Source organism: Amphibalanus amphitrite, unplaced genomic scaffold (genome assembly GCF_019059575.1).
Source record: "Amphibalanus amphitrite isolate SeventyFive unplaced genomic scaffold, NRLGWU_Aamphi_draft 000009F_arrow, whole genome shotgun sequence".
Classification (NCBI taxonomy): Eukaryota; Metazoa; Arthropoda; class Thecostraca; order Balanomorpha; family Balanidae; genus Amphibalanus; species Amphibalanus amphitrite.
Window position 1 is genome coordinate 53192 of NW_024881505.1, and position 26875 is coordinate 80066.

Genomic DNA, 26875 nt, shown 5'->3' on the forward strand with positions numbered 1-26875 from the left:
CCAATTAAAATAAGTTATCATAACAAAATCAAAACACAACTACCTACAAATGGAAGTATAGGGAACCTCTTACAACATTCAAAGGAACTGAGTGATCAGACGATGATATTTTTGATAATTTGCTGCTGGCGGTAAAAAAAAAAACATACAGCGCTGCACGACGGCTGCTATGCAGGGCTGGCCTTCAGTGTGTGCGACATCGAAGCCACACTTTCTATGCCTGTCAGATGATCAGAACTGACTTTGTAAAATGATGAATGGCTGCAGCCCGCCGTAGAATATATATGGCATTGTTTTGCAACAAACCGACACGATATTTGACTTTCAACAGATGATGCCACGATTTGACTTGAGAAACTCAATCTGACTTTTTGAGCAGTGGCTTGCAATAAATAACTAATATAATTAGCTCACTGATAGACCAAATGGATACGATACACTAGTAGTCTGAATGAATGATACTTTTTGTTGAATAGTTGAATAGAATAAAATACTTGAATAGTTCATATAACCTTTCATTGTAGCTAAATGTTTTCCTCCAAAAATATAAAGAATTGGACCAGGCAATAAGCAGTCGCATTCAGGAGCCACTGTGATAACATCCAAGAGGAAAGATCTTCACCATAGAAGACATACGACAGTAGATGTTCATGCCAAACCGTAATTGGCATTACCAGCCAATGTAAGCGGTCGTTGTGCTGTTACCGTGAGGCGTTACAGCTGCGTTACCGTGAGGTATCCCAGCTGTCGCTGCCGGTTTGCGTTACCGGGCGTCGGCCACCTGTGCGGGTGCCTCCGCCGCTGTCCGACCACTCTGTCACCGCTGTCACCGCCGTCTGTCACCACTGTCACCGCCGTCGGCGCGCGCTCTAAACAAGGTGACGGATCGGCGCCAGGCCCGACTGTGATTGCATCTGTCAGGGGCCGGCGGGCCGCGCCTCCATACCGAGGACATGAGGGACGGCGGGGCGGGAAAGGGGCGCGGCCGCGGCTCCTGTGGCCAATATCGCGGTCTCACAATTTCAGCCACTAATGAGTGACCACACCCGGCCACTTCTGGCCGAGTAGCGCTTCGGTGAGGCATCGTGTTCGCCTCTCGATCACCGGCCGGCCGGGATACCGACAGAGCCGAGCGCGGGCCCGGGAGCACCGCCGATCGCGGCCGTACAAGGCCGGCACCATGGCGCGGTGCCGCTCCAGCCACCACCTCCGCCACTGCCGGGTCGCCAGTCATCACAGCGCGATCAGAGTGCGCGCCCGTGTTAGCTCTCTGTGTGATAGCCAGGCGTCGGAGTCTCCCCGGTGGTGCTAGTGCTGTGTCGTAGCGTTGCAGTCTCACCGTTCCGCGGCGCTCCGGGGGAGGCGGCGAGGGATTGTGGGGTCTGGTGGGGAGGGAGGGATAATCTGTGCCAGAGGTGTGCCGAGTGCCTGATCTGGGAGCCGCACTAGGTAACCCGACATGGGCCATTAATATAAATATAACGTCATATAACTTGTCAAAACATGGTTCCATCTCAAAAATTGCAGTCAAGTTCTAACTTCTAACTGCAGTCAAACCTCATTAAAGCAGGCATAGTTACTTGCGCCTATTAAAACTCGCTCGCTATTATTATATCGTTCTTAGATTAAACGTGATTTGACGAGCCTGTCTGTTGGCGTTGTATTACCTCATCACCTTCCTCCTTCCGATTATGCTGGTCCTCGGCAGAGCCGACCCAACCCATCCTTACGGGTGCGGCGCAGCGCTGGCCGAAATTGGCGCATACAGCGGTGGACAAATTACAAGGGTGTCTGATGAAGCACCTTCTCAGTCTTACATAGGCTGTCCGGGTTTCTGAGTGAAAACTCTGGTCTTCTGGAGTGAGGGTCCAAATATGGGGACTATTTTAGGCGTTGTTCCTGCCTCGGCCCGTCGCAGCTACTCTGCGGCCCGCAGCAGCGATGCACCAAACATGGTAAGAAGTGCTGTGGTCGGAAGTGTAATGTCTGCACTGTTGTAGGATGACTCGTTCTCTACCTTGCTTGTGTATGTGTTAAGAAATGCGCATTAACCCTCGCCCCGTTGGGGGGGGCCATTTTGGCCCCCCCTGTGGTTTTTCCTGAATAGCAAGAAAACGGCGGCGCGCAGCGCCGCCAAATTTTCAGTACCTTTCCGGGCATCAATTTGACACCTTCACACCAAATTTCAAGTCTTAGGTCACCTTAGGTCAGGAGTTATTGAGGTCAAACTGAGGTCATGTTCGAGCAAAAATGAGCAAAAAACATGCAATCTTGAAACGCTCACCAAATCTACAGTTATCAAGCAATTTCAAAGTTCTTTATATGGTCTAATAGACAAAAAGCGGCGCTACAAAACTGCTATCTCGGATTTTCAAAATTTTGGGTTTTTGACCCAAAAAATTTCAAAAAATTGATTTTTTTAGAAAAACTAAAAAAAAATCCAAAATTTTTCCGAATTTCGAAAAAACCGGAATATATGTGATAGTCCCTGCGCTCTTCTATATACATACCAAATTTCAGATCGATATCTCGTTTTTTGGCCAAGTTATAGCGAAAAAACTGTTCAAAAATGATGACGTCAAATTTTTGAACTCAATTTTTAGCGATTCTAGACCTCGTACGGCAAAACAAAGACCACCATTGAACTCCCCGTGACGAGCTGCATCGATTCGATACCCATTTTATGCAAAAATATCAACTTTGAAATTTGACCTTATTTGACCTGACCTTGACCTGACCTTGACCTGACCTTGACCAAAACGTGACCTAAGCTGGCCCCAAAGGCTGCCTGACCCACATAATCGCATTTGTCATGTAAAATGGACCATAAAACATGTATCACAAGACAATTTCATATTGTGACCCCCCAGTGACCTGACCTCAGTGACCTGACCTGGTATCAGTGACCTCAACTAGCAAAATATGTGTTTGAAGAACATTTCCCCATCGATGATTTTCAATGAAATGCATTTTACTCGATTTTACAACGCATTTCTTGAAATGCCTGTAAACGGTGAAAATTGGACCTTTGACCTGACCTGTGACGTCATCGGTTTGACCTAGGTCAATAAAATTGGGTCACAAGGTAGTTCCCTGATAGGGCTATCCAACACCGTTTGCCGCTTGTCGCTACGTTGCGTGGTTCTCGAGATCTTAGGGGGGGCCAAAATGGACCCCCCCCAACGGGGCGCGTTGCTCGGCAGAGCCCAACGGGGCGCGGGTTAACATAGGTTCTTAGTTTATGCTCCAATAAGGTTTTCTACGATATGCTGAGTGGATTCCAGTTTCATCAGCTATTACCCGAACATAAATCAGCAAACTGTAAATTTAGAGACACTGCAACACAAAAATACCGATGTTAGTTTACATGCGTGATGAATCCCTGAATGTTTTGGCCATCACCCCCAATATGGATAAACATATTCCATTGATCATGGGCTTACTCCATTGTATCTTTTCAAGTGGGTATGGATGTTCTATACAAATATGGCAACGCCACATTCATGCTATAAAGTAGAAGTTTGATATGTTAGGAACAGCAGATGACCAGTTGAGCTGTTCAAAAGACTTACAATGAAATAAATAGATAAGTATATTCAAGATAAGCATAAAACAGTTTTACGGTTTAATAAGAGCTAGCTGCCACTAAACACCAGTACCCATGTTGTTATGGCATGATTGCCTGCTCTCCTGACCGTCTGGATGAGGCTGGCCCGTTCTAATTCCCATTACACTGTGTGACCTTTCGTATCGCCCCATTACATCAGTCGGCGGCCGGTCTGCCACGGCCGACAAGGTCGCGGGCGGCCCGGCCAGCAGGGAGGGATGCCTTTTGGGGCTCTCCCTCCTCTCCCTACCCCGCTGGCAGACCGCCCGACTCTGGCACCTGGAAGGAGCTCCTCACCTCACCCACGTCCCCATCCGTATCTAACCTATACGAGTATCCTCACCACCTGGAACAGGAATCAAGTCCTCGACAGAACCTCTACCTATCGCACCAGGCGTCCCTCTTATGGGATATCAGCAGGCTCGTAGTAAGATTGCGTGCACAGCTGGCCTGGCCACCAAGACAGCTTCACAGGGGGCAGAGGGGGAGTACGGACAGCTGTGCCGTCTATTGTCCTGTCGCAACCCCACCGGACATGGCAGCTCGGATGGATCGTATCCGCGGCCCTGTCCGAACTCCCGATGGAGGTTATTGATCAGCCTGGGTGGTCCGAAGAGATAGTGCAGAGCTTTAATTGATTATGCTTGGAATTCAGCGCGAGTGTAAGCAATGATTCACTTGGACGGATCGGCACATATGAATAGTGACATGATATACATTGTGTTCAACCGCACTGGGCAGGCGCGTAGAATTTTAAGTGTTGCACCGTTAAGAAACACTCAATGCGAGCCAAATTCATACGCGTTTTCTAGATGATTTTACAGAGAAATAGGGCGACTGTTTTATTGTTCGACGTTATACTGTTTACTGTTTGCTTGTTTTTGGACATTTCTGCCTGCCATAATTGACCATTTCATGCCCACCGACGTTATATAAATGTGTTGGTTCTTACGTACACATCGAACGCACACATTTTTTCTCTGATATCAACGGGTATGCCGTTTCATTTTATTTCGATTATTATTTGTATCAAATGCAATTCATGCGAGAGCGTTCGGCTCCAATCCTCTACACATTTCAGATGCAGGCGGCCGTCAGGTCTCCAACTTTTATGTCGGCGCTGAATTCATACGTGCACGCGGTGTTATGAATTCAGTTTGGTGAACTCGCATGATTATGCCACTTGGATGTCACGTTCCGGTGACTTGCACCGCACCACTGCGCCAAATATGTCTGTCTCGGTGGCTCGGCTGGGCCGGTAGACCGGGCAGGGATGGGGAAGGGAGGACGTCAATCCTCTGCATGCTCCTCTCCATGGAGAATCGATATACGATTGGACGCTGATGGGATGTGGATGGCGCCACATACGGCCGGCGATGTGACGTTTGCCGGATTTCAGTACCCCGGCTGGAGATGAGGGACTGCGCAGGGGTTCCAGTGACGATATGCTAAGATATGTCAGAATGAATATCACGATCGTTAGGCAGAGCAACAAGCCGATGTGAGGGCCACTTTCCAGACAAAATGCACCGGGGAAATTGCATCTTATATGTGGATGAGGGGCAAGCGGTCCCTTTGGTTGGCAAAAGAATGATAACACTGGCCTGCGTTTCAAAACTTTTTTCAAAAGGTCGGAGGTTTCTCAGCTATTTTTATACAAGTTTTGTGTGCTGAATCCGAAAAATCTGTCCATTTTTCTCGATTAGCTCGAGTTTTCGAACTATGTCAAGGATAAAAGTTCACACACTGATGCATTTATAGGCACATTGGAGTGGGCATGCTGATATATTTTTCCCAAGGTTGGATATTTCTCAGCTGTTCTAATACAAGTTTCGTGTGCTGAATTCAAAAAAAGCTATCCATTTTTCTCGATTAGCTCGAGTTTTCACACTAATTTTTAAATGGCAAGGTTCCATTATTCGGAACAAGAAATCCACATAAAAGCCTTCTGGTTGGAAGTCTGAACAAGTGACGTGCGACAGACAGCCGTCACCCATAATTAACATACGCTACCTGACACGCTAGTCACTCTGACCGGCGCACTAATCACACGTCGCGTGCTACTCGCGCTCCTTGCGTGTGATGTGGCGTGACCCCGTGTGACGGGAGCTGATGTTGCGTGACCCGACGTCATCGATACGACATTTCGTGCAGTGACGTCACGTGTCGTGATGCAACACAACTAGTGTTAGGCGGATGGCGGTCTTTTTTTTGTACGCGTCCCTGTTATTTGATAATATCTAATCGCAAAACGGCTTCAATAGGATAATGGTGCTCATTTCAGCGTTCCAAAACTGTTTTAATGAACCTAAATAGTTTTTATGGACTTGCTCACGATCGGCGGTTGAATTGAACTTTTAAAGATGACTCACAAATGGCGACAATCAAAAGTTATTGGGGTGGCGGCAAGATAAGACGGCTCGCTTGCCTTATGCGTCATGTTGCGGTTGTATGTACTCTATTTGGTGGGTGGTTATCAGTGACAATCAGCGCTGCAGAACCCAAAACTAAAACACGACAGACGACAGTGGCCTCCCAGTCTTTAGAGAGGCATGCTCATCTCCGTCGAGTTCGGCCATTTTCATTACTCTGCGATAGGGCTCGACTTGGCCTATACGGCTTTACGATTGCACGGCTCGAACTAACCACAGTCCGTCTGCGACCCAGCCCGGCCTGGCCACGGTTTGGCCACCTCACGGCTTGGGCTGGTTGATCACTGAGCCTGACCGACACGGTTGCTTGGTATTGACCGTGACCGATTCACTGAGGTGCGAGTGGGGAGCGATAGCCGGCATACTGCACAAGTTAGTTTCTGTTCGCTGAACTAAAACTGAGTTGGGAGCCATTGCTCTGTGACAGAGATGGCCACAGGAGCTTCCATCTGTGACGGAGCTGACCACAATGATGTGACAATGGGCTTCTGTTCGTGACGCTTTTCACTGCAGAATTTCTCGGGTTTAGAGCTAGCGGGGCTGAGCGCGGAGCCGGACGTTCTGTGGGCAGACGAACGGAATACCGAGAGAAGAGATCGTCTCTCGCTTGACAGTGACCGACTGCTACCACTTTTCACTGTGTCCGGGGAGCATTGGCCATCCTCTGATATCGTCTGTAGATCTCTCACTGAAGTCCACAGATCTCTCAGCGCACACCGGTGTCGACTGAGGCTCTCAGGTCCAGCCTCAGACGTCGGGCGAGCGCGCGCACCCCGACAGCCCCGCTGGTCCACCCTCAGCCGTCGGGCCAGCGCGCGCACTCGGCGACACCCGGCTGGCACGCACAGCGCTCCCTACATGGTGCGCGGGCAGAAGACGTCTCTGTCTCTATCGCAGACGACAGAGACATCCCCTGGCGCGAGGTTCGCACAGCGTGCACGGACCGCTGGCGAACCGTTACAATTCTCACAGATGTGCCCGATTAGCACACCACGCAGCATAACCGAGCCGCGGCACGCCCGACCTTGGCGGCAGCTCGGGTCGGCGGCGGGGAGGGGCTCGCCGTATCCGACCACTTCGCTAGATGTAACTGTAACCGAGAGATTACAGGACAACGCACGACCGATTTCCTTCACTGAACTAGCCCAGAAAGGCGACGATATGTATTCAATAAATCAGTGGCGCGAAGGAAATACATACCCCGAGATGGGCTTATAGATAGGCTTGTTTCAAACGGACACGAGCATGTAGAACATGTTTCTCGACTTATCCTGCCACGGACGAAACGGTTTCTCGTATTTCCTGACAGGTGCTGATAAATAAGGATATAAGTCAAAGGCTCGAATGTCAGTGCATGGGCGTGGCGCGTGGCAAACAAAGACAAAACCGGAGCCGCCGCATTTCCGACGCTAATTTTTACAGCTCTTTATCCCTCTTTACCTACAGCGCGCGGAAACTGCAATTTCATCTCAAAGAGAGGAAAAGTTGCACGTAATTCTACACATCAAACTAAAACGCTTATACTACAATAACAATGGTGACCGTGATATACCAGGTGTGCTTTACAGCAGCCTTGCCGATAAATCAAATCTCTATGATAACAAAACAAGCAGCGATTGCTAGGCCGACCGATCCGCTCCCGATCCCTACACCCCTCCAATCCCGTGAGAAGCCGTGACCGCTGCTGCTGCACCGGTCACCGTGAGAGAGACCACTCCCCACCACCCCTCGAGCCGCCACTCTGTGTGACCGGACCGGGGCGTCCATGGACAACGGTCTGCAGCGCCCCTCTGCACGGGCACCAGCTCCCGAACAGAGCGGCGGCTCTCTGTGATAAAACGGGACGGCTGTGACAGGCATTACTGAGATGCAGAGTGCAATCTGGACGGGCACTCCTTGCTACCATGACAATCAATTCTATTCGGTTCGGGCCTGACTGGAAGCTTCCAATGTCCGATTGAAGCATGAGGCGCGACGGTCGCTGCCAGCCAACCAGATCCAACAGACGAACCAAGCTCGAGTCGTACCAAACGCGGCTGCGTGTCGCGCCTTATCCGTGCGTGTATCATTACTCACGTGCGCGGAGCGCGGCGGCGCCCCGCCGCGACCCCTGCCGCCCTAACGGACTATCTCTCCGTCATCGTGCGTATGACAGTGGCTGCCAGTGGTACTGACGTCAGCGTGAGCCATGGCACTGCAGTGACACTGCGGGACGCTCCAGTGATACTGCAGGATGGTCCAATGTCGCTCCAGTGACACTGCGAGACGCTCCAGTGGCACTGCAGGATGGCCCAGTGACGCTCCAAGTGACGCCCCAGTGATGGTGGGTCCACCGGGGCCGCTGCGGCAGCAGGGAGCACGTGCCACTGACACGAGGCACGCGCTGCGGGGCGGCACCTTTGTTCCTGCGCCAGTGACCTCGCGGCACTCCTCCTCTGTCGATATGATGACGGTGGCAGAAGCGTGCTCCGCTTCTGTGAGAGGCTGCCGGCCGCCGAACGCAGCAACCCGCCCATTTGCGGTCGGCAGACATTTGATCAATGTATGGGCTTCTGTATATATTTGGAGAAAGTTGCACATGTATGTGTGCATGATGGTATTTGTGGGGCTGCAGCTATAATACAAACATCAGGTATGCAAATGCCATTTCAACCACCATTATTTTAAATGACCTCAACATTAGGGGCCCCATGCTCATTTGATACTGATGCTTTACCGAATGTTTCCACATACCCTCATCGTGCGTGGCATATAGGCCGAAATGTTCGAAGTACCTTTTCCTTGTTACATGGATTTCGGAAGATGGCATGCCTCTATTTGGTCACTCGCAGACTGTGGCGAGAGTTGGTGGGGGTCTCTAGTTATTTGATTGATAGGGTAGGCACATGTGAACCTGTTTTGCGCATCAGTGACAAACTAATACCCACATTCGACACTCACACTAAAAGCCCTGGATTACTTTGATCATACATCAGATATAAAAGCCCATGCACTAAAGTCACTTTACAAGAAAATCACATCCCTATAGCATTACTTCGAGCAGCTCTTTAAAAAATGTCCTTTGACCCACACTCAACAGGATTAGCGGATATGCAACATATTACGTGACCAACAAGATCTTTTCTAGGCAAAATATCTTCTCAAGGACACTTCGGATGCTTGGCCTCTGAAATAGCACTTGCACTATGCCAATACCCATTGTGCTGAGTTCTGGGAACAGCACATTGTTTGGTGGCCAACCCGCTACGTGCAAAAGGCCCACCATCAGTGTACTGAGCGAATCGTTCTTGTTCTCTTGTCGGGGACCGCGTCCGTAACATGTCATTGAGCGCCACTTCAGGTGCTATCGTCAGTATCAATATGCGCATCCATATTTACCGAACGCCTCTTCCCGAGATGCCGTTGCGGCGCCCGGGTAGCATGTCGATCGTCCGATAAGACCGACCCTCCTGGACGCCTGTCCAGCTCTCCGGCGAATGCTGATGCAGGTGTTTCCGGATGGCCTTTCAATGGGTAGCTGTCACGGTGCGCACTAGCTGCCGCTCTGCCGGCTCCGGACCGACGGCAGAGTGACGCCGGCCGGTGGACATATCTGGCCACCAGCTGGTTATGTTTGCAGTGGCCAACAGCGCCGCGGAGAGCGTATATTGCCGCGGCGGCCACACCTGTCTGTCCTCCGGTCCCGACACGGCTTATCGGTGGCGTATCGGCACCGGCAAGCCCCCGGTCCGCCGGGGGTCACGGCTGTGGCGCCAGTGATGAGAAACGGTCATCGGCCGGCTCGGCTGGACATGGTGCTCCGTCCTCGAGTACCGTCCTCTCGCTCTATGACTGGAAATGGTGCTGAGTGATCATAGCGGACTGTTGATCGCTCTGACCCAGCCTCATACAACCGCGCGTGAGGCAGCCACTGTAGAGCTAGTCGTTAGTGTCAGGGAAGCAGCTGCTCACCACGACGGAACTGGTTTGCTCGTCACCAGACTGATGACGCCACCAGACCCTGTGAGCGACGAACTGGCGTGGAGCGGCAGCGTGAATGACGCTGATGATGGCGGCGAATGGCGATGACGTCCGAGGTTTTGGGGCTGAGGTTAAAATGTCGGGGATGACGGTGGCAGAGATCTCGGTAGGTGCAGTTGACATTTGGTAATGCTACGACTCCCTTCACTCACGAGTGCTTATGAAGGGGATTTCATGCATCATTTGAATTAGCCGCCAGCACGACGTGTTGATACACTGACATCTCAACATAAATCAGTCTTAAGCAGCTATGCTGGGTGTTATTTTGGTCCTTTCAATCATAATCGTCCTCTATTACGCGACTGGTTCTGACAGCGCAGACATGCAAGCTGGCTTTCTGCTGCAAGACAATGCCATGTTTGTTTAGTCAGTGTGACCTCTGCAGCACCTTTCTCTTTCCAATTAAAGACGATGAGTTGAGGTTCGTGGCGTCTTGTCTTTATTTGACCACCTGTCGTCTCGTCTCTCTCAGTCAACCCTCTCTCCCGTCGCGTCACTCCCGTTCGCGGCCCAAGTGGCGGCTGCCGCTTTTCATCTCGACCTGAAGCCGTTGACCCTGACCTCTCCATTGAGGGGTCGGACAGAGGCGACAATTCTGTCACAGCGGCGGGTGACGGGTGGGTCTCGGTCGCGGTGGCCCCGTCCCGCTGCGCCGCTGTGAATGGGCGCCGGGCCTCAGTGGTGTGTCGGGTGACTCTGGGCCTGTGTTTGGCCTGTTTGGAGGTCGCCAGGTCACAGGTGGCCGCCGCGCCGGTGGCGTCAGCCGGCTCGTGACCGAGACAATACAGCCCCCAGCCGGGGAGGCCGACAAATAGACGGCACACAGTCGCCGTTCCTCCGACGGATGAAGACGATAGTTTGGAGTGATTTTGAGCACCGAATAATACAGTTTGAGATGGAGTTGATGGCTGGACAGGAAACCACGATACTGTGTAAGATCAGGGACAAACCAGTTTCTATGAATGAAAAAGGTCGGATGGCGATGGGACTGATAAGACACGGAGAAGAAAGTGAACTTACCAGCTCGGACGACAGACAAAAAAGTAATGAGGCCATCTGAGATTATCAGAGCTGCATCACGGGAACATTGACATGGAACAGGGATCGGTTTAGAGAGTTTGTCAAGGTCGAGATCGCAGCTGGGGCAGGCCACGGGACTGAGGATACGCAGGCCAGAGAATGTGGCGGCCACCTTTGATCCTGAATTTTTTCGTGCGTTATGAGACGATACGGTCCGGTCACAAATGAAAATTTAAAAAGCGAAAACATATTCCATCTAATGAGGAAATGGATCCGCCGAGCGTTAAGTTGTCATGCAAGTGCATTGCAACCATGGTCAACATGTGCCATGTAAAGCAATGTAGCAATAAGTGAATATCATCTGAGATGTTATCACAAAACCTGGACGCATTTTCTCTACTTTTTGCTCGCCTGTGTAATAACACGGCGTCAGATGTTGAGATCCTTATCTACTCGGTCCGCCCCAGCACAGGCCATACATACATCTATTTCCACTCTGAGTGGTAGGAGGATCGTGTGTCTGACGGGAAAGTAATTTGTTTTCAGACCATAAATCGCGTCCAGATACGGTTCCAGCTAACCTCTGACCTTCGTTCACCTTAACGTCTCCGGCGGACTTGAGATAAATATGCCCCGGCTGGCGCACCTTTTACCGCCGGACGTGCGGTGCCGGCCCCTGGCTGAACGTCCGCCGGCTCCCGACAGTTTTTGTGTTCCCACCTAATGCAGTCGTTTGGGTCGGCGCTGGTAAACAGACGGGGCCCAGCTGCTTGACCTGCACAACATCGCGGGCCGTTGACAGAACCAAAAGGGCTGTCTGGCTCTCTAAGTGTGTGCCTGTGTTCTTGACCTATCAGCGTGTTCCACAGTCGGTGAGGTGTTTGATCTTCTAGTGAGGATCACGGTCATCAGCCGCCTACGCTGTTGTTATTGCATACTGAGTGCGTTCGAAACATCAACTGTACGACAGTGCTAAGCTAAGCGCTTGGTGGTACGAGTACCTACTTGACGTTGTGATGTTCCTTCCCATCGTTATTATCGAACGTCAGCATGATAGATAACGTGCGTAATAAACCGGTGTTGTGTTGTTTATGAATTGTTGAACTGCTGTCGGAAACCGGTTATTTAGTTCAAATAAATGTCAATCAAGTTGCACGAATGATGATAAGCCTTTAAGTCTGCACCTGCCAGCTACAGGGCGTCAAAGTGCGATATATGTCCGGGAACTGGAACATACGCAATCATGAAGCGTATATTAAAGCGAGTTCTCTGTTGCCGGCAGGTGCGAGCTGCTGCGGGACCCGGGCGGCGACCCTGAGCCGCCCTCTCTGCGGACTGCCGGCGGGCCGGCCGGGTGATGGCGACCGTGTCCCGCCTGCGACCCGACTCGCTGGCCTACTGCGCCCCGTCTGAGGAGGTGGTCGGTCGCCGGCGGCGGCGGCCCGACTCTCTGTCCACCGGCCTGACGCCCCCGCCGACCGATACCCGGCTTCCTCCGGACGGTCACGAGTTTCCGCCAGAGTTCCGTGATCGCGAACAGACACCGTCGCCTGGCGACCCGACTGGTCACGGTGGACGGAGCGGGCTCGACGCTGATCAGAAAGGAGAGTCGCAGTCGCAGTCCAGAACAATGCTGCTTGACGAGCCTGGTCTGTTCTTCGGGACTTCCCCGCAAAGGAGAGGTTGTCAGAGGTCTGAGTCGATGGTGGAGAGGGACGGAGGAAGTCCTGGGGATTTTCGTAGCAGGGTCATGGGAGAACATGACCTGAGGAAGTCCAAGAGCGGGACTAGCGTGCGCGATAGAATCGCACTATTCTCCAGTCCATCCAAGGAGAGTCTGTCTGGGTCCAGGACCCTGCTGACTTCTCAAGCGGGCTGTGAAAGGGAGACCAGTCTGGATAGCTCCAGGTTGAGTCAGGGCAGGAGTCAGGGTCGGTCAAAATCCGACTTGAAGCTGACAGGAAACGAGTCGCAGCGCTGTCGTTCCCGCGACGACGTAGTTCGTCGCAAAAAGATCTCAGATCCCTCCGGGGACAAGTACGGCAGCCTGACGCGCTTGCGTGGCAAAGACGGAGACCAATCGCCGGGCACAGACTCTTCTTCCTGTTCCTCACAATGTTCCCTGCCTGTCCCTCCGTCTCACTCACGAGAATCATCCACAGCTCGGTCAGAGTCCTCTGGAGACGAGGGTAACAGCCCTCTCCACGAAAGGTCTCAGAGTCTGTTCGATCTGGGCCACACCGAGAAAAGACATAGCTATGCCGGCATGCAGAGCAAAGCTTATGGTCACCAAAGCCAGTCGGCCAATCTTCCCAGAAAGACATCTCTCAACTCAATCATGGAGGAAAGAAAGAAAAGTTTCTCAAAGCTCCGTGGTTTGATTATACCCAGTAAAGTAGATGTTACAAAGAGGGGTCCCGCTGACATGCCAGCGATCAAGAGCAAAGACTTGCGCGTTCTAGCCAAGCCCACGGCTCGTCTTCTGAGTCCAGTGGCCTCCCCGAACCGCTCGCGTCTCTCCACCCCGGAGCGACTAGAGCTCCCAGAGCCGCGTCACCTCACCTCTCCACCCTGGAAGGGCGATGCCTCTTCCACCCTTCCAGCCTACTCACCGGCCTTCAAACGCAAGAACGTCTCTGTGTACTCGTCACCGGGTTCCGCTTTCCGATCCGTGTCCTCATCTGCCCGTTTGGGTGGCTCTTCAATTGAGCTGTCCCGGGCGACACCCCACGACACTGCCTCCCGCCGGCAGGAGCCGCGTGGTGGGGCTCGCTCCGGCCTCCAGCGCACCCCGCCAGCCAAGGAACCACTACAGCGCAGCAGCTCACTGAACTCTCGTCCCCCAGCCGGTGCTGGAGACAGTCGCCGCCGTATCTCCGACGACGTGGGCCCACTTGAAGGCCGCAGGCTACCCGCTCGGATCCAGCCTGCTGACAGCGACACGGATGTTGGGAGCTCGACGCTGACGTTGGTCGCAGAGCCACTGGAGGAGACGTCAACATCACGCGGTCTGCGCAGCCGCGCCGGGAGCTTCGATTTCGACCACCGCGCCAGCACGTCCACTCTACACGCCTCGTCGCCGGTCAAAGAACTCGACGTGGAGGAAGAGATCAGGAAGGCGGCGGCCGGTGAGCCGTCGCGAAACCGGTCGCCGTCTCTGAAGGCACCAGGTCCAGCAACACAGCAAGAGAGATCGGAAAGGGTGAGCGGCTCACCGCCAAAGATCCAGGAGGATGCTGCGTGGCGTAAATTTTCGTCAACCACTGACTCAAATGTTACTGGACCATGTGCCGGAGAGTCGCGAGATCTTTCGAAACTCCGGCAGTCTAACAAGGCCAGCGTGAAGTCTCTGAAAGAACGTTGGCAGATGATGAGCGACATCAGTGAAACTTCGTCCGCCTCCGTCAGCCGGTCCCCGAGTCTCCGGTCTGACCGACCAGACGTTATCATTCGGGATCCGATATCTCGCGAGTCAGTGCCTCGTGACAGCGTTCCTCGAGAGACTTCAACATGCCAATCTGTTTCTCGCGAAAGTGTCACAACTGACTCCTCTTCAGATGATTCTGCATCCCGAAATACTGTTTCTCGTGAGTCAGAGACAGTTTCAAATGAAACTGTTTCTCATGAATCGATTACACAAGAATCCAGCACCCTTGAGACGGTGACCACCACATCATCCCTCGCTGAACACATTCCCTCCACCGCTCTCTCTAAGGAAACGCCCACCAGTGTGCGGGATGTGGTCGACCGTAACTGGCCCAGCATCGAGAGTGAGCGGGCCGATATTGACCGAAAGCTGAGCACGCCCAGCTACGGTGGCAGCACACCGACACGGCTGCGGGACCGGCGCGGGCATGTGCCTTCTCGGCCGCAGAGCTGGGTCGAGAGTGAGCAGGAGCTGCGTATCCTGGAGACCGCCGGCGGCCTCCTGTCTGCCGGCGGCGGCGCCATCAGCACCTCATCCAGCCAGGAGAACATCATGGACTCTCTCGACTGCGGCAAGTCGCCCAGCGGCTCGACCAGCAGCCTCCTGGAGATGCTGACCGCCAACCTGAAGCGAAACGCCCGCTCTCGGCATGTGTTGAGCGTCAGCGACCTGCGGCGCGCCTTCGAGCGTTCTGATGGGCGCACGTGCCACGCACGCATGTCCTCGATGGACTCGACTGGCAGCGAGGACGGCCCGGGGGTGGCCGCGATGATGGGGTCGTCAGCCAGGGAGCACTACGGCAGCATCACGTCGCTGGCCTCGTCCACCAGCCTCATCTCTCCACACGTGAGTTTCACAAGGAGTCCGTAATTTACAGAAATGACACTTGGTGGGAGTTTGTGCCATGGCAAATGAGTTACAAAACTTAACTTTTTATAGGCTTCAACAGATTGGCTCTTTTGACTCTTACTTTCAATGTCAAGCATACCTTGTCTCGTCATTGTAGCGAGTCGGTCATATTTTGCTAGTACGAATGATTACATGTTTACATTTGCATTGCATTGAATTCATTTGCATTACATGTTCTTACTGTCATTTTATCAATCACCATATCGTACTACACAGATGTAAGTGTTATAAATGCTTATAGCGTGTGTCTTTTAACACTCCAGATAAGCCAAGATTTCATTAGGACAAGCATGCATATTGCATAGCATAACTATCTAACACGAGCCGTGGATATGAAGATCCGCATATCCGCAGTCCGCGCGAGTGTTTGTATCTTTTACGTCGCTGGAAATCGTGATGAAGCCCAGATAATATTGCATGCTGACAAGAAAATATTGCATGCATTAGTTCTATTTCACTGGTCCATTTCGTTAATAAGTTTATAAATCTCCCACATCCCTGGAACGCGAAATTGATGGCTAATGGGCACGTGACACTTCTGTCATCAATATGCCAACTGCCGATCATGATAATTCCCGTTCGTAGTAGAACCAATCCCTCCCACCATGTCCATCCGGCTTCAAAACGATGCATCGGCCCGCCTCGAGTGGGTACCTTGCTACGCCTTAGTCTGCCTCTGTATCCGTCCGGAGTCCGTCTCTTTGTCAGCTGTCCGTCCGCGTCTCGTAATACGGTGTATGTCTCGGTGTCCGTATCCATCTCTGTGTCCGTCTCGGTCTGTCTCGATGTCTCTGTATCCGTCCACGGTCGGACTCTGTGACTATTTCAGCGTTCGTCTCAGTGTCGGCGTCTATGTGCCCGTCTTGGAGTCCACCTTAGCGAGCGTCTCTGTATTCGTCCTGAACCCATACGGATTCCGTCTCGGTGTCCGTCTCGGTGTCCGTCTCGGTGTCCGTCTTGAGTCGTCTCTGTGTCCGTTCTGAGCCCATACGGAGTCTGTCCGTCTCGGTGTCCGTCCCGCCCCGACCCCATCCGTCAGCCGGCGAGAGGGTGCTGACGCGGCGCTGACACGGCCCCCTGCGCCACGTGACGCCGCTGTCAGAGGCCGTGAGTGATGTGACGGCTGCAGGCGGCCGGTAAGGCGGTCCACAGTGCCCCCGGCGTGTCGACCGGTGTCCGGTGTCGGGCCCCGGGGTAGCGGCGACAGGTCCGTGGGCTGACAGGCTGACAGGTGACAGGTGGAGGTGGTGACAGGTGACAGTCCGCCGCGCGAGTAGGATAGGACAGGACAAGGCGGCGTGACTGGACGCGACAGAATATGATGAGAAAGAACTGTTTAGAACCAAGTTCTCAAGGAGCGGGTCAGAAATCAATGAGACAGCCAATTTGTGGACCATCGTGTCATAAAAATATGCACATTCACTAAACCATTTCGTATCAATCTGGAAGTTAGGCCATTGTGGATATTCCTGATAATCTACCCACGAGAGCCCCTTTAGGTAATGTTTTGACACTAATTTGGCACCGATGCTATGGTTTGCCATTCTGGCCATTTCCGCGTGGTCCGCCACCCACTCGCGATCGGCCAGAGGTCGTCTGCGCTCCGTCTGGTGCAGCCCGCCGTGGTCGTCCAGCCTTGGTGTTCGGCCCCGGCGGCGGCGGCAGCAGCCGCGGCTCGGCACTAACCAATCCGGGCCAGAGGCGGCGCCGACTGCCGGCGACCCCCCCCGCGAACGGGGCCGGCGCCGGCGGCGGTGCGGGGGCGCCGGCGGCCGCCGTCGGACCACCGCGCTCGCCCCGCTGCCGGTCATTACGGGCACGGAGCAGGCGTCGTTAGCCCGGCCCGGTTCCCGAGCGGGCCCTGCCCTCGCGCCGGGAACCGGGCCACATAAGGTGACGGCCCGGCCGGCGCTGAATTATGCTGTGACGTGCCTGTAATCGGAGCTGCTACAAGGGGGCACGGCTGCCGACGGGGACCGAGCAGGAACCAAGCTGGAATTGGCAGGAAGTGCCAGGGAGCCGGTGGATAATAATAACGGGAAGCTTTCAGGAAGCGGGTCGGAGCAAAAGGTAAAAGTGAAAAAACGAATGGGAACAGATGCCTATGCCTACGTAATGAGTTGAGGAAGAAGGACTGGAGCAATGATATTGGGCGTGCCGGTGCCCCTTGCTACCGCTGGATATTCTCTCGCACTCGGCACTCACAGCATTTTGTCACAGCCACAATGCTAGAATTTCCCTAACTTCTTGGCCCACATCTCGTGCAAGTCTAGGTGGGGAAGTGCCAATTCCATCACCCTCTTTATCCACGTAAATCTCGAATTATCCGGTGTGCTAGGTGAAAGCTGGTGGTTGATGAGATACAGACATGCTGCTATTTTCATAATCTTCCCGACAGACAGGAATTAAGCTCCATGGTCCATACATTCAAGAAATCTTCTTTCACTTCCACTGAATTCCATCCTAAGCGGATGCTGGCTGCAATTTTGGACCGTCGTTTGAGACCTCATCTTCTCTTGGATACATTATACTGCAGCATGGTTTGTTTTATGAAACTTTTCATTTATCATGGGATACCTTTCTTCATTAACGTGAGGATGCACACAAAAATGCAATAGTTTACAATAAACAGATCAATTCAATAAGGTGTCAGCTGCCAGTCATTGCCTTCCCTCAGAGAGGACAGTAAGGCGATCATCAAACCGATAATCTCCGCTCCTCAGGCATTGTTAGCGGAGTACTCGTACAGTCACAGACGCTGAGTACGTACGGCATTCGCCCGGAGACAATGGGCTGAGCAGCGGTTAGGGACGAGTTAATCCGCCGAACGCAGTTGTCGATCCCTACTCCCTAGGAATGCAGGATGCCACTGATCTTCCAAAGGGAGCTGCTGCAGTCAGTGCGACGATTTGCTGCACAGTGCATTGCAAACGGACATCAGCGCACAGAAGACAATTTCTTGCAGGATTGTGGTTGATAACAATGCTGCAAGCTGCTTGCAGATTGCTGAACCAAAGTAAAAGTGAAACTGAATTTCACACAGCCAGCGAGGTGGATCAAAACACATATGGCGGCATAAAAGACATGCGGCACTAATAAGGCAGTCATTCTATTGGAATACATAATACCTAATGGAATGAACGTTCGGCTCAAAGTTCCCTGCGAACCCATCTTTACAACTACTAGTTACACGTTGATGATAGAAGCCAGGCCAGCGTGTTGTGATTAACGTATTGTCATTTATATCAGCTCCTTGCCAGCATACTATATTTGGACTGCCGTACATACACTGCCATTAGCATTGCTCACTTCAAAGTATTAGGCACAGATAACATGTCATTTGCACTGAATCGGTAGACAACCGTTTTTCGATCGCAGTTGATGCAGCATTGTTGAACGCGAGCTGAACAGCGCGAAGCGGCGAACTGCTTGCTGTCTGGCCCTTATATGCATGTGCTGGTCGAGCGCGAATGCACCTAAATGTAGTAATTTCCAATCCTGCTTACCTATACTGTTCAGGGCTCAATGCTCACGGAACTTTGCAATGTTACCATCATGTGTACTGTAGGGCTGGCCTTTATTTCTAGATTTGATAATACCATCGCGTCTGCTCTCTGTGCCACCAGGAGCTACAGCAGCTGATCGAAGAGGCCAACCAGTCGCTGGAAGAGGCCGGCACGCCATCGCACGAGATTATCGTGGCCGTGGTGCACCGAGAGATGATGGGTGGCAGCATCGGCATCACGCTGGCCGGCGGTGCCGACTACGAAAACAAGGAGATCTCGGTACGGGGCGGGGAGATCTCGGTACGGGGCGGGGAGATATCAGTGGGAGGCGGGGAGATATCAGTGGGAGGCGGGGAGATATCGGTAGGAGGCGGGGATATATCGGTAAGGACGGGGGATCTTGGTAGGGGCGGGGGGATATCAGTAGGGGCGGGGAGATCTTGGTTGAGGCGGGAAGGCGGGGAGATATTGGTAGAAGGCGAGGAAATTTCGGTAGGAAGCGGGGAGCTCTCGACAGGAGGCGGGGAGATCAATAAGAGGCGGGGATAGTTCTGTGGGTGGCGGTGGGATTTCGGTGGGGGCGTGAAGCATCGGTACGCAGCGGGAGACATCGGTAGGGGCGGGGCAATCTCGATATCGGTTCACGGGGAAATCTCGACAGGAGGCGGGGAGATTTTAGGAGGCGGGGATATCTTGGTGGGATGCGAATGGATTTCGGTGCGACGCGAGATAACGCTGAGTCGATGGAACCGGCCTGAAGGGCCTCGCCAGCTTAAATACAGAAAGACCCAACATTGAATTATTTAATTCGTGTTGAGATGCAGTACATAATGTATGGAAAAAATTACGGCGTGTTTTCTTCAAATCTGTCTTATACTGCTAAATGCTCCTTCAGTGCAGCGACATTTTGAGTAAGGGCATGAATGCTATGATGGCTAGTACGGTCCCTTTTAGATATCGCCAGTGCAGTCCAGTAAAGCATGCAATGCTCAGTTTCACACTGGCATCACCGTCCAAATCTAGCGCTAAAGCGTGTCTCGGTGTATACCGTTTGTGCCGACAACAGGTCGGTTGTTTATGACTAGCTCTCGAGCGCCAGATTCGCCGCACCGCGCCGTGTAGCTGACGTGTGTTGTGTTCAATCGTGCTGTGCTCAGTGTTTGCCCCGCCTGTCTCTTGTCGTGTTTTGTTTTCGTCTACAATCTTGACAACCGAACCGATTCCATAGACATCGACGGACTTGATCGAACATCATCGTTCGAGGCAAACCGTTGAATGTTGAGCTTCAACCTCCATTATCTTGTGCCACTTCTGATCACGATACTTTCTACATACAGGTTGAAGTGTGCTTATATACTGATAGTGCTCAGCATGCACACATTTAGCTATCATGTCCACGCAACGCTTTGATCTACAATCACTAAACGTCTACCGTCGTCCGTTTTCAGGTGAACAAGGTAATCCGGGGTTCGGTGGCGGACAGGGACGGTCGGATCCAGAAGGGTGACCGGGTCATCTCCATCAATGGCCGGTCGATGAAGAACACCACCCACCGCGAGGCCCTCAACACGCTCAAGGTATGGCAGAACCGGCTAAATGACATGACGGGGTATCGGGCAGGTGTGAGGATTGTGGGTTTACAGGCTACTTCTGATTGCTTGGAAGTGGACACTGGATGCGCGTTGGCGCTGAAGAGATACAGCCACTTACCCTCTAAACATACCCTGAGAAAGATCACGCGGACCTTCGGTTAGAAACGATCAAATTTATTACTTTCAGCCGGTAACACGCACGTCGCACAATCATCACGGAGCAGCGTCGATAAGCTGTGGCTGCACGAGTCTACGAACCCACATCTTGCCGGTAAACTGCAATCACAATAAAACAAGCTAACGTATTAAACACGTCCTTTGGCCCGCGGGTTAAATCCGCGACTGGAAGATAACACACGAACTTACATTTACCAATGAGACCAAGCTACCGTCAACATTTATTACTGTGACCAAGCTAAGGTCGGCCCTTAGAATCGGACATACTAAATTGACACATGAATATATCCTTGATCAAGGCCCCCCTCCAATCTGCCAACGTTGTAACATAAGATACACAATTGAACACTTCTTGATCCACTGTCCCCAATATCAAGCAGAGAGGCAACCTATAATCCAATATATCACCCACAACCAACTTGCACTTTCAATTCCTACTCTCCTCGGCGATTCTCACCCGGATCTACTCGACTTGCTTTTCACTTTCCTGAAGAATTCCAGGCTAGACCGATCCATATAGCACAGTCTCGCGCTCAGTTCCGTGGTCGGCCAGCCGTCGATAGCGGTTCTGGGCGCGGGACTCAATCTTTTTGATTTCCTGGATACTGGCCATGTCAATTAAGGAGCCCCGAGCTTACGGGCACCAGCCGCCGCCGCGGGGACCATTGGCACGCGGCGGCGGGCTCCTCTGCCCCCCATCTGCTTGGAGAAAGAGGTGTCGGCACTATGCCGTCCGCAACGACCCGTTTAATGAATTGTTACGTCACTGGAGTCCGCACTGAAACGTCAGTTCTCTAATCATACCAATCAGCACTTGGTGGGGGTTTTGTAGGAGCCCCGAGCTTACGGGCACCAGCCGCCGCCGCGGGGACCACTGGCACGCGGCGGTGGGCTCCTCCCCCAACTCCTTGGACACATGATTTTCTCTTGGTTTTTCTTGGTTTCTCTTGGTTTCTCTCGTGATTTCATCGTAATTGTTTTTGTTTCCATTGTTCTTGTTGCGCCGTGATTTCGTCTATGTTTGCGAGCGCGCGCGTTTGCGTCCCTCCGGCGGCGGCGGCGGCAATCGGCACCTGCCCATCCCTCTCGCGGTTCTCGACAGGGATCCCTCTTAAAGGTTGAGGCCCACTCGAGACACATAGCCCCACAAACACACTTACACATTAGCGATATAACGTAACGTAATATCAAAGCAAAGGGATTTTTCCTGTGCAATTTGGCAAAAGCGCACAGGTTTTGCCCTCTAAGATAGGCACCAGGTTTTTCTAGTTAGGACTTTCCTGGTGGAACTCGCAACACAACAACAGCACACATTACAACACTACCACATTTCAGCATCAAGATTCAGCAGCAAGAAATGTAAGTACTCAAAATCCCTCTCGGCACTGCCACTCTGGCACCCTTTCTGGCTTTCCCTTGCACTTGCTCCCACCGGACGTCACATGAGCCGGTCTAACGTAAACTTTGCTCTTGATATTGCCTTGGGCCGGAATAACATAGCCGGCATTAAAGTAAAGTAAAACGGAAGATCTGGCTAATTGCCAGCTAGTAACTTCCCCCTACCCCGACCAGGGCCTCGGCCTGTCGGGAGCAAAATTCAAAAAAAAAAAAAAAAAAAAAAAAAAAAAAAAAAAGGTCGGCCCCCTGCGACCGGGTCATCCGACGGCGCCACCTGGGCGGTGAGGACGACAGCGCTCCCTGTAGTGCCCATACGAGGGCCAAAGTAACAACGCCACCTACCTACAACAGGCAGGCAGCTCCGTCCAGCACTTACGCCCCTGGATGGGATAAGGTGGACATTGACGTACTTATTTGATCTAGCATCTTCAATGGTACGGGTAAAAGAATGGTTCACAGCTGTCCTGAATACTGAAGCAGTCAGTCACATTCCTCACGCTTAGGTCGATGAATGTGAGCTCTTCTACTCTACCTACACTCTGCAGGCCGCGACAATTTTATCCTATTCCTTCGGGACTTGCCCAATGACCACCCGCCCCTTGCCCAGACCAATTGAGCACCGCTCTTCTTCTGGGTTGGCGGTCACGTCATTGCAACGGTAACAGTTGCGGCACAACCTCAAATAAGAGCGCATTCCTCCGTCGTGACCGCTCGGCGCGGCTAAATGACCTGTCCCACGGGACGGGCTCAGCCGCCGCAAAGTGTTTTGCGGTGGTCGATTCAGCCCACTGTCTCCTTCTTCATATTATCCCGTGACCATGGAACAGCTTGCCAGAGCAAAGAAGCCATACGCAATAAAACAAATAACAACGAACCCAGCCAAACAAAACAAAGCCAGTTGATTAGTCAGGACGTGACCATTTACTCAGTCTTGATTAATGATCAGTGATCTATTGATCACTCACAACCATAAGTTCGGAATTCGGATCCGGCATCAGTCTGGCCGGAAGAAGCCAGCGCAGCGTTTCCAACATTTTAATATGTTTAATGATATAATTAGTGGACGTAAAATAAGCCTGACCATGGATTACCGATAACAAGAATTTAGCATATTCTTTTAATAGTCTCTGTCACTCAAACCATTCGTTTGAAGTTGTACAGCAGCCATTCAGTTTGTGTACGATTAGCTATGCGATTTTTTTTATTGAGGCGAGATCACCATCTGATGACCTGACCCGAGGTGACCTGAGTTACAAACTCCGCGCTACGGAATAGAAATATAAGGTCTGCGCGATAACCCTGAGGGGACGTTACAGCCCCCCCCATTCATTCCCCCATGACGCGGGCTCGTCAAACAAGATACTCAATACTTACTTTATAACAGAAGAATACTAAAATATCTGCCAAACAAAACGCTGAACATTTAGCGCTTTGAATGGATACCACAAACAACAACTATGATGGTGCACAAAGATTCAATTTTCTGAAGGTGGTCTGATCTAATAGCGTGATCATAACTAAGCTCAAAAATGCCACAGATCGCGCAAAACAGATGCGGCCACAGCGGCGTATTTAGAAAATCGCGAAGGGGGGGGCCAAGGGTTTGGAGGGCGCCACCTCACCCAAGGAGGGCGCCATACGGTCGCGAGATAAAAAATCGCTCAGTGGGGGTTGGGGGGTTGGGAGGCGTTTTTTACCATGCCACCAGTTTTTTTTTATTGCGTAACCTCGTATAGGTCGTGCTGCATTGATTTTGCATCGTGTGTATTCATTATACTCCAGGTCACAAAAGGTCAAGTGTTCTTGAAATGCTGCGCCGAAGGCGCGCGAAATTTTTGAAAACAACCTTTTCCTCCGCTTTTTAGGCACGCCTTTTATACGATCACTGTTCAAAGCTCCTCTCGCTCTTTTACCAAATTTGAAGGTGTAAAAAATACCTAAGGTTTGGTCGGGCCGCTGCCACACAAACTGTACTGAAAGCTTGGCTCATGGGTGTCGATGTATAAAAGTTTATTGGCGGTGGCATATCTACGCACCAGATCACCGTATCGGATTGATACCGGAGCGCGAGATGCGTAAACATCATCCAAATTACCTCAGACCAGCCTTCATAGCCTTCTCACAGATGCATACAGTGTACCCACATAACCAGTTTCAATCACCGAAACTTCAGATGCCTGCTGTTGCGCCCGAACCTGTTGACAATACTTAATCGTAATCCATATAGATGCCATGATGCACGTAAAGTAGGATCAATCCGTTAAGACCAAAGACGTGTTTTATGCATCGTAGAGCGTAGATAGTTTTGGTAGGTATAGATACTTCATTCATTGTGCTGAATGCACGTTCATTTGTGGCAGTTTTCACAGGCAAGACATCAACTATGTGCAATAGAACGACTAAGTTGAAAAACATGCCAAAGGAGTAAATAAATGATAGGAGGGCAGCGATCAACGGATGTTGCCAATAGGTAGAAGGGCTGCGATCCACAGGAGGGCACTAATAGGTAGAAGAGCCCCGATCAACATCCCGAGTTTCGACAGTAGGGCACCGATAGGTAGGAAGTTGGCGAGCAGCAGGAGGGCGCCAATGGATAGAAGGGCAGCGATCAACAGGAAGGCACCAATAGGTAGGAGGGCGCCGATCAACAATCAACAGGAGGGCGCCACCAGGTAAGAGGGTGGCGAGGAACAGGAGAGCACCAATAGGAGGGTGGCGATCAACAAGAGGTCGCCAATAGGTGGGAGGGCGGTCATCAACTGGAAGTCGCCAATGAGCGGAAGGGTGACGATTAAAATGGGGGTGGCAATGGTGAGGAGGGCGCCTTTGCTCAAGAGGATGACACGAACAGGAGGGCGTCTGTGCGGAGGGCGCTGGTCAACAGGAAGGTGCCAGTGGATAGGAGGGCGGTGATCAACAGGAGGGTGCCAGTGGTTAGGAGGGCGGCGATCTACACGAGGGCGCCAATAGGAGAAGGGCCCCGATTAACATTCAACAGGAAGGACTAGGGAACCAATAGGTAGGAGGGCGGCACTGAACAAGAGGGTGCCAAAAGGGAGAAAGGCGGCCTTCAAAATTTCACATGAGGGCTCAATAGGTAGGAGAGCGCCAATAATTATGAGGACGCCGATCAGCAGAAGGGCGGCAATGTGTAGCAGGGTGGCGACCTACAGGAGGGCGCCTTCGGGTGAGAGGGCGCTTATTTACAGGACAGCGGCTTACATAGGCGACCACCGATACGCTTAGAGAGCTACAGCCTACAAATGTGGTTGGAGGGCGCCCGAGGGAGCCCTCCAACCGTATTTGGAGGGCGTATTTGGAATGGGCGTCCTCCGAGGGCGCCCTCCATCCGTATTTTCCCTGTAAACACATTCGCGATTGGAGGGCGCCCTCCAGTCGCGATTGTTTTTCGATTCGATTATATCACAATTGCATTTGCGATTGGAGGGCGCCTTCGGCGCCCTCCAATCGCAAAGGGCGCCTTCGGCGCCCAAGGGGGGGGGCCATGGCCCAGTGGCCCCCCCCCTGCCTACGCCCCTGTGCGGCCATGACGGGAAGTACGCATGGTTTTGCACGCTGTATTCGCTGGTCATTGGATTCCAATGGTCTCTGATTAGATCTTTCGCCACTCTGCAAGTTGCCATTGCCACGATCCGCCCATGGTCTCCGATTCCGCCCCTCCTTGTTCCTCCTATACCCTCCCCCTGTTCAGCTCCTCCCTGTCCCGCCCTCCTTGCTCCTCACTAGTCACTCCCACATGTCCCACCCTCCCTGTCTCACCCATCCACGCCCCTCCCTGCTCCTCCCACCCCGACCGTTCCGGGCGGGTCGGTCTGTCGGCCGGCCAGTCCCGCCGTCCCGGCCTTGGACCGTCTCCCCACATACCGGTGCTGCGCCGGCCGGCCAGACGGTCCGGCCCGCCCTCAGACTCCAGTTGCAGTGCACGCGGCGAGCGCTCCGCTCCGTCCGTCCCCCGGCGCCGCCCCACAGCCGCGGCGCGTGCTCCAAGTCAGTGGTGGATATGGGTGAGCACTAAGCAGTGCAGATATCAACGAGAAACCCCTGAATAGGCTGTGTCAGGACTGGGAAAGCGAGCGGCGTGTCGAAGTTTGTGTGGGTGGCGGAAAGCGGACAATCAGCGCTGGGAAGGAACAGTGGCTGGTGGGTGGCACGTTGGCCGAGTTTTTACTTCCCCAATAGTCAGTCTTGGTCTGACAGAGGACAAAAACTGTTGATCGGTGACCGACGGCTCACTGTCAGCATAGCCGGTGCAATCGTCCCGTCAATCCGCTCGTGCTATCTCGCGCCGCCCGGGCGGACATCCGTGCTCCCACGCGGTCCTGCGGTCTCGGTCGGCGTCGGAGCCCTGTCGCCGCGGTCCGAACTGGCAGTGTGGTCAGTGGCGCAGAGTGAGCTGCTGTGTCCGAGCTGCTCCACCGTGACCAGCGAGCTGCCGCAGCTCTGCCACCACCGTCATGGAGTGCCTCTTCTGCCGGAGACAGCTGCTCAGCCCCACGTGGAGCGCGCCCGTCTGGTATATCGAGGTACGCCGTACTTTGGGGGGGGGGGGGTATAAATGAAAAGTAGGTATCGTGGCCAGCTGGCGCTATTTGTCATAGACGGAAATTCATACACTGATGGTTGAGGTGAAGAGTACAGTAAAAAACGCATTTCGCATGGAACATCTCTCAGCGCTGCCAGCGCACCGTTAAAGCTTGTGAATCACCGTCACAGATTATGGGATATGTGACACTTGTGGGTTAGATACCACGGTACTATATAGGCAG

General features: G+C 52.6%; 1 protein-coding gene across 2 annotated transcripts in view; it reads left to right on the forward strand.

Annotated features, from left to right (window-relative positions):
• Positions 1–26875, forward strand: part of LOC122379733 (pro-interleukin-16-like) — a 72542-nt gene that overhangs the window by 34433 nt on the left and 11234 nt on the right. Inside the window, exons 1-4 of one of the 2 annotated variants that reach the window (XM_043362150.1) lie at positions 1234–1449; positions 13926–15352; positions 19042–19200; positions 20370–20498. In XM_043362150.1, coding sequence (XP_043218085.1) covers positions 14447–15352; positions 19042–19200; positions 20370–20498 — 1194 coding nt within the window. In that variant the 5' untranslated portion in view covers positions 1234–1449; positions 13926–14446. Of the gene's footprint in view, positions 1–1233; positions 1450–12361; positions 15353–19041; positions 19201–20369; positions 20499–26875 lie in introns of those variants that run through there. The other variant, XM_043362141.1, reaches the window with a different exon arrangement.